This window comes from Manis javanica, chromosome 2 (genome assembly GCF_040802235.1).
Source record: "Manis javanica isolate MJ-LG chromosome 2, MJ_LKY, whole genome shotgun sequence".
Taxonomy (NCBI): Eukaryota; Metazoa; Chordata; class Mammalia; order Pholidota; family Manidae; genus Manis; species Manis javanica.
The window spans coordinates 88006113-88019423 of NC_133157.1; the positions used below are offsets into that span (position 1 = coordinate 88006113).

The 13311-nt window shown below is 41.6% G+C and overlaps 1 protein-coding gene across 10 annotated transcripts in view; it reads left to right on the forward strand.

The window, feature by feature from the left end:
* The first annotated feature begins 891 nt into the window (after positions 1-891).
* SPTLC1 (serine palmitoyltransferase long chain base subunit 1) overlaps positions 892-13311 on the forward strand; it is a 106432-nt gene continuing 94012 nt past the window's right edge. For all 10 annotated transcript variants that reach the window (XR_012127855.1, XR_012127856.1, XM_073228844.1 and 7 more), the window contains exons 1-3: positions 892-1028; positions 3819-3926; positions 6422-6516. Coding sequence is in view for 8 of the 10 variants with exons in the window: in XM_073228844.1 (XP_073084945.1) it covers positions 972-1028; positions 3819-3926; positions 6422-6516 (260 nt within the window). In the remaining 2 variants the exon portion in view is untranslated. The remainder of the gene's footprint in view (positions 1029-3818; positions 3927-6421; positions 6517-13311) is intronic.

Sequence of the window (13311 nt, forward strand, 5' to 3'; positions counted from 1 at the left end):
ACCAAAAAGCACTGCTGAGGAAGACAAGCTGAAAATCACAGTCATTGTTTCCAGTAGTTGAGTCAGGAGGATGGAGAGTCATGCGGTCCCTGTGACCAGCAGTTATGTTGTGATCATGGACGTGGTTGGTGAGATCACTTCGTGCTTTTAGGTGTCTTATCCTGATGGATAATATTAGGAGTGTAAGTGGCTGCCAAAAAGCATTTAGAACCCTAGGGGGGAAAACGATGCACTTAGGACATCAGTATGGCTATTATAAGGAAAACAGTAGCTAAGGAGGTGTTCCCATGCGGCCTTTGGTGACAGGGAAGAAAAGTCAGAGCTACTCAGGTCGCGCCCAGTGGTCACTGGATGCCCACGCGTCCCCTCTTACAGCTCCACCGGTCAAGGCGTATGACCTGGGATTGTCATTCAGTTCAGGAAAAGAGTTCTTAGAATGCAGATAGCATTTGCATTTCAGAATCAGTCATGTGCAATAGAATCCTGACCAGTTTTGTACATTGGAGTGAAATATATACATTACATATGTATTAATATGTCTATACACCCCTGCATATACTTACGCATTCATGCGCAAGCGTGGGTGTGTGTGGATGTCGGTGTTTGTGGGTGGGTTTGGGGACGTGTGTGTGTGTGGAGAGGGGGTGGGTTTGGGTGCATGGATGCCCTGCTACAAATACCCCACGGTAAGGAGAGGTCCTGACATGACACCCCCCGCCCCCCCACACACACGTGGAAACACCTGCCAGAATTAGCGTGCAATTTTCCAACATCCCCGTCCAAGTAAAAGCCTCAGGTCAACAAGTGTCCCCGCAGGGGCCTTGGCCTTCTGCTTTCCCGCGCAGTGCGCAAGAGCCAGGGGGCGGTGCCCAGCGCTGGCCGCCCCGCCCCCGTGCGCGTGGACGTCGGTGCGCCGCGCCGCGCATTGTGTGACCCGCTGGCCTTCCGGAAGGAAGCCGGGGACCCTGGGTATGGCGGCCGTGGCGGAGCAGTGGGTTCTGGTGGAGATGGTACAGGCGCTCTACGAGGTGAGCTCGTGACCCGCGGCCACACTTGGCCCCGAGAACATGGACGGTGCGCGTGGCTGTGTTCGGAGGCCTGGGCGGGCCTGGCCCGGTCCCTCGGCGTCCGTCTCTGGAAGGACTCGCGGGCGCACACCGCCCCGGCCGCTGAGCGTGGGGAGGGACCGGCGAGAGCCAGAGCCGAGGGTCTCGGTTTGAGCTCCGGCGAGCGCGGAGTTCCCTCCGGGCCTGTCCCGGCGCGAAAGGAGCGCGTGGAAGAGGGCGCAGGGGAGAGGCTGGTCCTCAGAAACCAGAGTAGGAGCTGTTGGTGAAACGGGGTGGTGGAAACAGCGGGAGATCTGGGTCTGGAAAGGCCCTCGGGAAGTCGAGGCCTTGAAACTGTGCGGCAGGAACTAGGGGACAGAATTGCGGTACGTTGGGGTTTGTTTTTGTCAGGGCGTGAGGTGAGAAAAGAAAGCAAATGATTTAAGATTTAGGAAAATGAAATTGTGTTATTCCGCATACGTCCCACTTTCTATCCTATAAAGATAAAATAATTTTAGAGTTTTAGAGGATCAGTCTTTTTTGAAAGGTCACCTGTTTCAGGTGTGTTAGATAAAATGAGATGAAAAGCAGTTTTAGAGAATGTTCATTCATTTGACATGCCATTCACTGAGTTTTGCTGCCTTGTCCGGTAGACCTTTCTGCGTATTGTTCTCTAAGTTTTTCGATACGGTTGTCACTAACCTCACGTGGCTCTTAGGCACTTGAAATGTGTCTGGTGCAACTGAGGAACTAAAATTTTCATTTAATTTAACTTGCATGTGTATCTAAATAACTGCCTGGTGACTGGATGCTGCAGTTTCAGACAGCACAGATGTAGACGCTGGGAATAGTGAGTGAACAAACAGGGAAAAGTCCAACATCTAAATTCGTGTCAAGTGAATCTCAGTCTTCTATGGATAATTTTTTAAAAACTGGATATTGCTGCTTACTGGCAGGTGATGATGGTGTCTTCCATTAAGACTTATCAGGACTTGCTTTAAAACAATTGACAGAGCACATGGAGGCATAAATGCTGTCCAACATTAGGTTAATTATGGCAACAAATTAAATTTTTTTTAGAAATGAATAATAATTCTGCTGTGTTATTGCTCCCTTTTTGAAGACTGCATAATTGACCAAGCATGAGACTTGGGATAAGTCCTCCTGGATGTAACGTTTACAGGAAAGGAAGCTGCATTTGTGATTTGTATTAAGACACTAGACACCATCTCAGTCTTTCTTAGGATGATTTATTTGTGGAGTGAGATGTTTAACTAGTGATTTGGACAGATGTTTGCCCGCTAGAAACCAAATACAGTTGACCCTTGAACAGCACGAGGGTTAGGGGTGCCGACCCCCAGCCATCTAATCCACATACAACTTTTGACTCTCCAAACACTTAACTTCTAATAACCTACTGTTGACCAGAAGTCTTACTAATAACATAAGCAGTCAATTAACAACATATTTTGTATGTGTGTATATGTATTTTATACTGTATTCTTGAAGTAAGCTGAAGAATACTTTTTCAACTTGTTGCAAATCTCCAAAATATTTTCCAGTATACTTACTGAAAAATATCTATGTATTAGTTGACCAGTGCAGTTCAAACCCATGTTGTTCAAGGGTCACCTGTATTGAGAAAAACAAAAGGGTATTTAGAACTAGAGTCCTTATTCTTAAATGAATTCTATTCAAGGGAAAAAGTCATGTTAAAGAGAGATTTCTGTTTTTGCTCCGATTTCCATGCACTCAGTATGTTGAATTTGAGGAGTTTTGTATACTGTACCCCATAAAGAAATGTGTCCATGGGCAACATATCTGTATAGTTTGAAGTTATCTGTACATCGACCTGGATGTTTACATAGAAATTTGTTGGCAGTTTTCTTGCTTCCACATTCTGGGTTATTTTAAACTATGGTGAATCGTCATCACTTTCTGTCTGATGTTTGAATATAATTTTTCTTTCTATTCTAAATACCTCTTTGCAATGAGTTTCCAGTGACAACCTATTGAGGTTGAGCCCCTGGTAACTGACTGACTGGGTTTATTTCTGTTATTCTGACTGATACATGCAATGTTCCACGTGCACTGAATGTGTCTAGTTTCTCAAAACATAACAGCCTGGACTTTATCTGGGAAATGTGCAGTGAAAAAGCCTGTCTTGGATACTTCATTAAGGTATCTTTATGCCCGCTGTCCTGAAAGCACTGCATACTTTTGGGGAACTGAGGTAGAAATAAGACCTTCCACTCCTTTAAGTATTTATAAAGTCTTTTTTTCTTTGCCATGTCCGAAGTTAAGAGGTTTATCAAGGGAAGATGTAGTAAGACGTGCAAAACTCTAAGAATTTTGGACAGTGGTTTTTCAGATAACTCTCTTAGCTCCTCCATGGCAGATGGGATGGCAGAAGGCTTGTGAATCTGTGAAATGTTTGTTACAGTCGTTTCCCACCAGTAAAAAATTTAAATTACCCAAAGATCTGGTAGTTGATATTGTTTGATAATATTGGGAATCTGTGTCAGATTTTTTTTTTAATTAATTTTTTTCTTCTGAAGAGGTTTTAAAGCTGTGGTATTCGAGATTTTTTTCATGTGTAGAAGAAATGGCCTACTGTCAGAAATGGGAAAAGGAATGAGCAGAAATGAAAGGAAATATTAAGAAGTAATAGGTTACAGGTCATGGGAGGCAGTATATACGGGCACATTAAGTTTTAGGTGCAGGTTTGAGACGTGTATTTCCTTTCCATTTTTGTTTTTGGCTCACTTTCAGGCTCCTGCTTACCATCTTATTTTGGAAGGAATTCTAATACTTTGGATAATCAGACTTCTTTTCTCTAAAACTTACAAACTACAAGAACGATCTGATCTTACAGTCAAGGTAAGAAATTAAATATTTTATTATTCAGTGTATGATTTATAATTGCTACATCCTTCCAAATAGGATTTCTGCTGGCTGAACTCTATTTGTTAAAATATTTTCTGTAATTTTAGGAAATCAAGGGAAATGAAATGTTGGATAGGCAAAATACAAGGAAGTGAGGGATACAGTAAATACTCAGAGGGATACAGTCTCTGTACTGTTCCATGGGCAAGCAGTAGCCTTACAAAGAGATGGTAGAAGGGAAGCGTGGGAGCTGCTGAGCTTCCAGTGTCTGTGTGCGGATTTCATGAGATATTTGGGAAAAGCACCACTACTTCTGAAGCCTGAACATCAGTTTTCCCTGTGTTTTCACAAAGGAATTTCAGAGCTGGAAGGAATCCTCCCACCTCCCCACCCCAGATCAAATCTTCATGTGTTCTCTGTGGTAAGGCTCCCAGCTGAAGCCTAAGCTGAACAGAGCTCAGGAGGCAGAAGTGTCTGGAGGACCTGGGTGCGCTGCCCCCTTGGAGTGAGAACGTGGGGTGAGGGGACTTATGGAAAAGAGGATTCTCCTCACTCAGGTTAGGGCCGCTGTGACTACCCCAGTGAGAGGAGAAGAGCGGTTTTGGCTGCTGCTTGGTTTCTGTCACTCGGATGGTTCCCTAGTCCAGCCCCTGAGGCTTTGCTGGAATGCGCAGGAAGACAGGAACTGTGAGGAATGTTTCCCAAGAAAAATCTTTGAAACTTTGGTTTACCAGGCAGTGCTGAGTGCGGCACGAAGATGCAGGCCTAGGCTTTCCTTTGCTTCTAGGAGCATCACAGGAGAAAGTTCTGGTGGAGTGAAAGTACTGCAGCAATGTGGAGATTGGTTCCTGGTCTCACTGACTGACCGTTGCTGGTCTGACCATAATATTAATCATGAGATGGTCAGGCACGTTCCCGAAGTTCTTAGCACAAATCTGTTCTGGAAACCTGGGTAAAGCAGACTAAAAAGTCTCATTGCATAATTTCTTGTTATCTTGAATATCAATAGATATTTGAACCTGTGTGTGGAGGTATGGCCTAAACTTGACCACAGATCCCTACCCGTCTCCTCCTTTTTCTTCTGCACACCTAGTGGGGTTGGCATGCCATAGAACACTCCCTTCTTAACATTGCACTAAGGCTGGACCACCCATGTCAGAAATCCTGCCTCTGTGTTTCTTCTATGGTATTTAGGAATGCCTCGTGAATGAATAGATGGCCATGAAACAGATTTCCAAACTTTTCATGGGTTCGATCATTCCTCATATTCTTAGAAACATTAAAAAATAACAATACACAGACTATATACCTTTTTTAAAAGAACGACTGAGTGTAATATTAGAGTAATCATCTGAAAGCAGAACTTAGTAGAGCAAGACTCAGTAATCACTGACATCTTGCCTTATAAGCTGTGGAAGGAAAAAACTGTGTTTTTGAAATTTAACTCATGCTAACAGATAAAATGCCTTTCCCAGTTTCTTAGACCCACAATCTGGAATACCAGGTTATCTAGAGTTGACTAGCATCCATGTCCACAGGAGCAAGAACACAGCATGCATGACAGGTACCCTGGGCTTGTTTGGGCTGCTGTTCTCATGTGCAGTAATTGGCAGAAACAGATGAGGAATTGATTGGTTAATTTGTTCCGTCAGCACTTTGGAGTACCTGAGCATCAGGTGAATATGCTCTTAGCCCAGCCTTGGAGTTGTCTGTCAGGAGAAAAATGCACAGCACTTAACAGAATCATGAGGTGAGAACCATTGAGAGTGGGCCTCGATGTAAGGCAAGAATTGGTGTTCATTTCGGTGCCCCACCTCACCCTGTACATCCAGACTGCATTTCAAAATTACCTTTTTTTCTTATTCAGGAAAGGATAAGACATTCAAGATACTCAAAATATTTGTAATGCATTAAGTAATAAGGAACAACGTGGCTTCTTATGAGAAATTTCCAAATTAAATCCCATTGCAGTAATTATAAGAGAGTCTTTTTCTGTATTTCAGCTACTTGTTAATCCCTGCAGATGGCTCGTGGAAGCAGTGCTTAGTAGTCTGGTTGACCCCTTCCCAGGACAGTCATGGCTTTAAGAACTGCAGGTGTGGCATTTGCAGTATCTTGGAGTAGAGGCAGGGCTCACTTACCTGCAAGTCTTACTTCGCACCTTTGTGTTGTAGACTTTCTTTGTCTTCCCAGCAGGATAGGTTTACTTCCACTTAGCACAGTGGAAAATCCTGAACATGGAAATAAAATTTTCTCATATTTTCCAGTCACCCACAGAACTGCATGGGAACAGAGCCTTTAACCTGTGATCAGAACAGGTGAGGGTTAAGTGCACAGAACTTAATGGTAATGCTGTTGCATTTCTGGACCTTTGTTTCCAGCTGTGTGCTCATTATGATGGTGCCATTACAGCAGGTGATTCAGATAATCCTGGAGCTGCTGTTCCCTGACTAGCACTGTGCTGTATTTCAACTCCTTTTCCCCTGCAGGAAAAGGAAGAATTGATTGAAGAGTGGCAACCAGAACCTCTTGTTCCTCCTGTTTCAAAAGACCATCCTGCTCTCAACTACAACATCGTTTCAGGGTAAATCAGTTTGCTGTCCGAAGGCCTTACCCTTGGTTTCCCGTAGGTAACAAAGTATGCGGTGGTTTATATAGTTTTCCTTTTTACTGGAATGAAATGTTAACCAGGTTTCCAAGATCAGAAACTAACTGCTCTAGTTCCCAGTATATAACTTCCTTTTAGGGGTGGTATGGACATGTTTTATTTTTTGGCCATTAAAGTTTGTCCCTCTTTTCTTAAAAATCTTTTGTTCACAGTATACATGCTCATGGTAGTATTTCAGAAGGTCAGATACACTTAAGATGAAAAGCGCACTCCTGCTCCCCCCCACCCCCCGGCTTGCATCTGGTTTTAGATCTGTTGTAGGTCACCTTCATAACTACAGGTGGTGACAGGCTCACACTGCAGTTCTCTGACTGCCCGCAAACACCAGCCACCTCTTCCAGTAGGAGTGAGGAGGCCGACCCACACTGCCTCCTGCCTTCCATTGTCTAGTCTGCCTTTGGTTCTCCTGTTGGTTAGCTTTGCTTCGTTGTATGTGCTTTTTTTTTTCTTGTACATGAAGAAGTTGCTCATGTTTATGTCCCAAGAGATTTTTGCCTATGTTTTTTTCTAGGAGTTTTATGGTTTCATGACTTACATTCAGGTCTTTGATCCATTTCGAATTTACTTTTGTGTATGGGGTTGGACAGTGATCCAGTTTCATTCTCTTCCATGTAGGTGTCCAGTTTTGCCTGCACCATCTGTTGAAGAGACTGTCATTTCCCTGTTGTATGTCCATGGCTCATTTATCATATGTTAATTGACCATATATGTTTGCTTAATGTCTGGACTCTCTAATCTGTTCCACTGGTCTGTGGCTCTGTTCTTGTGCCAGTACTAAATTGTCTTGATTACTGTGGCTTTGTAGTAGAGCTTGAACTTGGGGAGTGAGATCCCTCCCACTTTATTCTTCCTTCTCAGGATTGCTTTGACTATTTGGGGTCTTTGGTGTTTCCATATGAAGTTTTGAACTATGCGCTCCAGTTCATTGAAGAATGCTGTTGATAATTTGATAGGGATTGCATCAAATCTGTATATTGCTTTGGGCAAGATAGCCATTCTGATCATATTAATTCTTTCTAGCCAGGAGCACAGGATGTGTTTCCATTTGTTAGTGTCCTCTTTAATTTATCTTAAGAGTGTCTTGTAGTTTTCAGGATATAGGTCTTTCACTTCCGTGGTTAGGTCTTTTTTTTTTAAATTTTATTTTGGTATCATTAATCTACAATTACATGAAGGACATTATGTTTACTAGGCTCCCCCTTTCACCAAGTCCCCCCCACATCCCCGTTCACAGTCACTGTCCATCAACATAGTAAGATACTGTAAAATCACTACTTGTCACCAAGTTCACAGTCACTGTCCTTCAACATAGTAAGATGCTGTATAATCACTACTTGTCTTCTCTGTGTTGCACAGACCTTCCCGTGCCCCCCCCAACACTATACATGCTAATTGTAATGCCCCCTTTCTTTTCTTCCCGCCCTTATCCCTCCATTCCCACCCGTCCTCCCCAGTCCCTTTCCTTTTGGTAACTATTAGTCCATTCTTGGGTTCTGTGCTTCTGCTGCTGTTTTGTTCCTTCAGTTTTCTTTTGTTCTTACACTCCACATATGAGTGAGATCATTTGGTACTTGTCTTTCTCCTCCTGGCTTATTTCACTGAGCATAATACCCTCTAGCTCCATCCATGCTGTTGCAAATGGTGGGATCTCTTTTTTTCTTATGGCTGAGTAATATTCCATTGTGTATATGTACCACATCTTCATTATCCAGTCATCTACTGATGGACATTTAGGTTGCTTCCGTATCTTGGCTATTATAAATAGTGGTGCGATAAACATAGGGGTGCATCTGTCTTTTTCAAACTGGAGTACTGCATTCTTAGGGTAAATTCCTGGAACTGGAATTCCTGGGTCAAATGGTATGTCTATTTTGAGCATTTTGAGGAACCTCCATACTGCTTTCCACAATGGTTGAACTAATTTACATTCCCATCAGCAGTGTAGGAGGGTTCCCCTTTCTCCACAACCTCACCAACATTTGTTGTTGTTTGTCTTTTGGAGTTAGCCATCCTTACTGGTGTGAGATGATATCTCATTGTGGTTTTAATTTGCATTTGTCTGATGACAGGTGATGTGGAGCATCTTTTCATGTGTCTGTTGGCCATCTGAATTTCTTCTTTAGAGAACTGTTTATTCAGCTCCTCTCCCCATTTTTTAATTGGATTATTTGTTTTCTGTTTGTTGAGGTATGTGAGCTCTTTATATATTTTGGATGTCAACCCTTTATCGGATCTGTCATTTTCGAATATATTCTCCCATACTGTAGGTTACCTTTTTGTTCTATTGATGGTGTCCTTTGCTGTACAGAAGCTTTTCAGCTTGATATAGTCCCATTTGTTCATTTTTGCATTTGTTTCCCTTGCCCAGGGAGATATGTTCAAGAAGAGGTCACTCATGTTTATGTCTAAGAGATTTTTGCCTATGTTTTTTTCTAAGAGTGTTATGGTTTCATGACTTACATTCAAGTCTTTGATCCACTTCGAATTTACTTTTGTGTATGGGGTTAGACAGTGATCCAGTTTCATTCTCTTACATGTAGCTGTCCAGTTTTGCCAGCACCATCTGTTGAAGAGACTGTCATTTCACCATTGTATGTCCATGGCCCCTTTATCGAATATTAGTTGACCATATATGTTTGCGTTAATGTTTGGAGTCTATTCTGTTCCACTGGTCTGTGGCTCTGTTCTTGTGCCAGTACCAAATTGTCTTGATTACTGTGGCTTTGTAGTAGAGCTTGAAGTTGGAGAATGAGATCCCCCCCACTTTATTCTTCCTACTCAGGACTGCTTTGGCTATTCACGGTCTTTGGTGGTTCCATATGAATTGTTGAACTATTTGTTTCAGTTCATTGAAGAATGCTGTTGGTAGTTTGATAGGGATTGCATTGAATCTGTAGATTGCTTTGGCCAGGATGGCCATTTTGACGATATTAGTTCTTCCTAGCCAGGAGCATGGGATGAGTTTCCATTTGTTAGTGACCTCTTTAATTTCTCTTAAGAGTGTCTTATAGTTTTCAGGGATAGGTCTTTCACTTCCTTGGTTAGGTTTATTCCTAGGTATTTTATTATTTTTGATGCAATTGTGAATGGAATTATCTTCCTGATTTCTCTTTCTATTAGTTTATTGTTAGTGTATAGGAAAGCCACAGATTTCTGTGTGTTGATTTTGTATCCTGCAACTTTGCTGAATTCCGATATTAGCTCTGTTAGTTTTGCAGTAGAGTCTTCAGGGTTTTTTATGTACAATATCAGGTCATCTGCAAATAGTGACAGTTTATCTTCTTCTTTACCAATCTGTATTCCTTGTATTTCTTTGTTTTGTCTAATTGCTGTGGCTAGGACCTTCAGTACTATGTTGAATAACAGTGGAGATAGTGGGCATCCCTGTCTTGTTCCCGATCTTAGAGGAAAAGCTTTTAGCTTCTCGCTATTCAGTATAATGTTGGCTGTGGGTTTATCATATATGGCCTTTATTATGTTGAGGTACTTGCCCTCTATACCCATTTTGTTGAGAGTTTTTATCATGAATGGATGTTGAATTTTGTCAAATGCTTTTTCAGCATCTATAGAGATGATCATGTGGTTTTTGTCTTTCTTTTTGTTGATGTGGTGGATGATGTTGATGGATTTTCGAATGTTGTACCATCCTTGCATCCCTGGGAAGAATCCCACTTGGTCATGGTGTATAATCCTTTTGATGTATTTTTGAATTCGGTTTGCTAATATTTTGTTGAGTATTTTTGCATCTATGTTCATCAGGGATATTGGTCTGTAGTTTTCTTATTTGGTGGGGTCTTTGCCTGGTTTTGGTATTAGGGTGATGTTGACTTCATAGAATGAGTTTGGGAGTATTCCCTCCTCTTCTATTTTTTGGAAAACTTTAAGGAGAATGGGTATTATGTCTTCTCTGTATGTCTGATAAAATTCTGAGGTAAATCCATCTGGCCTGGGGGTTTTGTTCTTTGGTAGTTTTTTGATTACCACTTCAATTTCATTGCTGATAATTGGTCTGTTTAGATTTTCTGTTTCTTCCTGGGTCAGTCTTGGAAGGTTGTATTTTTCTAGGAAGTTGTCCATTTCTCCTAGGTTTCCCAGCTTGTTAGCATATAGGTTTTCATAGTACTCTCTAATAATTATTTGTATTTCTGTAGGGTCCGTCGTGATTTTTCCTTTCTTGTTTCTGATTCTGTTGATTTGTGTCGACTCTCTTTTCCTCTTAATAAGTCTGGCTAGAGGCTTATCTATTTTGTTCATTTTCTCAAAGAACCAGCTCTTGGTTTCATGGATTTTTTGTATTGTTTTATTCTTCTCAATTTTGTTTATTGCTTCTCTGATCTTTATTATGTCCCTCCTTCTGCTGACTTTAGGCCTCATTTGTTGTTGTATTTCCAATTTGATAATTGTGACATTAGACTATTCATTTGGGATTGTTCTTCCTTCTTTAAATACGCCTGGATTGCTATATGCTTTCCTCTTAAGACTGCTTTCGCTGCGTCCCACAGAAGTTGGGGCTTTGTGTTGTTGTTGTCATTTGTTTCCATATATTGCTGGATCTCCATTTTAATTTGGTTGTTGAGCCATTGATTATTTAGGAGCATGTTGTTAAGCCTCCATGTGTTTTTGAGCCTTTTTGCTTTCTTTGTATAATTTATTTCTAGTTTTATACCTTTGTGGCCTGAAAAGTTGGTTGGTAGAATTTCAATCGTTTTGAATTTACTGAGGCTCTTTTTGTGGCCAAGTATGTGGTCTATTCTGGAGAATGTTCCATGTGCACTTGAGAAGAATGTGTATCCTGTTGCTTTTGGATGTAGAGTTCTATAGATGTCTATTAGCTCCATCTGTTCTTGTGTGTTGTTCAGTGCCTGTGTGTCCTTACTTATTTTCTGTCTGGTGGAGCTATTCTTTGGAGTGAGTGGGGTGTTTAAGTCTCCTAAAGTGAATACATTGTGTTCCATTTCCTCCTTTAATTCTGTTATTATTTGTTTTACATATGCTGGTGCTCCTTTGTTGCGTGCATAAATATTTATAATGGTTATATCCTCTTGTTGGGCTGACACCTTTATCATTATATAATGTCCTTCTTTATCTCTTGTTACTTTCTTTGTTTTGAAGTCTGTTTTGTCTGATACTAGTACTGCAACACCTGCTTTTTTCTCCCTGTTGTTTGCATGAAATATCTTTTTCCATCCCTTGACTTTTAGTCTGTGCATGTCTTTGGGTTTGAGGTGAGTTTCTTTTAAGCAGCATATGGATGGGTCTTGGTTTTTTATCCATTCTCTTACTCTGTGTCTTTTGATTGATGCATTCAGTCCATTTACATTTAGGGTGATTATTGAAAGATATGTACTTATTGCCATTGCACGCCTTAGATTCGTTGTTACCAAAGGTTCAAGGTTGGCTTCTTTAGTATCTTACTGTCTAACTTAACTCTCTTATTGAGCTATTATAAACACTGTCTGATGATTCTTTATGTCTCTCCCTTCTTATTCCTCCTCCTCCATTCTTTATATGTTGGGTGTTTTATTCTGTGCCTTTTGTGTTTCTTTTGACTGCTTTTGTGGGTAGTTGATTTTATTTTTGCCTTTAGTTAGTATTTGGTTGGTCTGCTTTCTTTGCTGTGATTCTATTTTCTCTGGTGACGTCTTTTTAGACTTTGGAGTGCTCCCATCTAGAGGAGTCCCTCTAAAATACCCTTGTAGAGGTGGTTTGTGGGAGGGAAATTCCGTCAACTTTTGCTTGTCTGGGGATTGTTTAATCCCTCCTTCATGTTTAAGTGATAGTCATGGTGGATATAGTATTCTTGGTTCAAGGCCCTTCTGTTTCAGTCCATTAAATATATCATGCCATTCTCTTCTGGCCTCTGAGAAGTCTGGTGATAGCCTGATGGGTTTTCTTTTGTAGGTGACCTTTTTCCTCTCTCTAGTTGCCTTTAAAACTCTGTCCTTGTCCTTGATCTTTGCCATTTTAATTATTATATGTCTTGGTGTTGTCCTTCTTGGGTTCCTTCTTTTGGGAGTTCTGTGTAGTTCTGTGGTCTGAGCAACTATTTCCTCCCCCAGCTTGGGGAAGTTTTCAGCAATTATTTCTTCAAATACACTTTCTATCCCCTTTTCTCTCTCTTCTTCTTCTGGTATCCCTATAATGCGGATATTGTTCCTTTTGGATTGGTCACACAGTTCTCTTAATATTGTTTCATTCCTGGAGATCCTTTTATCTTTCTCTCTGTTATCTTCTATGCGTTCCTGTTCTCTGGTTTCTATTTCATCAATGGCCTCTTCAATCTCATCCATACTGCTTTTAAGTCCTTCCAGAGATTGTTTTATTTCTGTAGTCTCCCTCCCTACTTTGTCCATTAGCCCTTGCATTTTTCTGTGCAGCTCCATCAGCATGGTTATGACCTTTACTTTGAATTCTTTTTCAGGAAGATTGATTTGGTCTATCTCTCCAAGCTCCTTCTCAGGGGTCGACTGTGTGATTTTGGTCTGTATCAAATTATTCTGCCTTTTTATGGTGATAGGGGTAGTTGTGGGGAGCTGCCGTGTGTGTCAGCTGGGATAACATCCCTTCTTGCTAGTTTGTGGCCTTCGTCTCCTGGGAGAATGGCGACCCCTAGCAGCTTGTGCTGGGCAGCTGCACGCAGATGGGTTCCCTGATTCTTGCCTGGCCACTGTGAAGGAAGCTTCGCGTGTGGTTGCTGTGGGCGTGACCGTC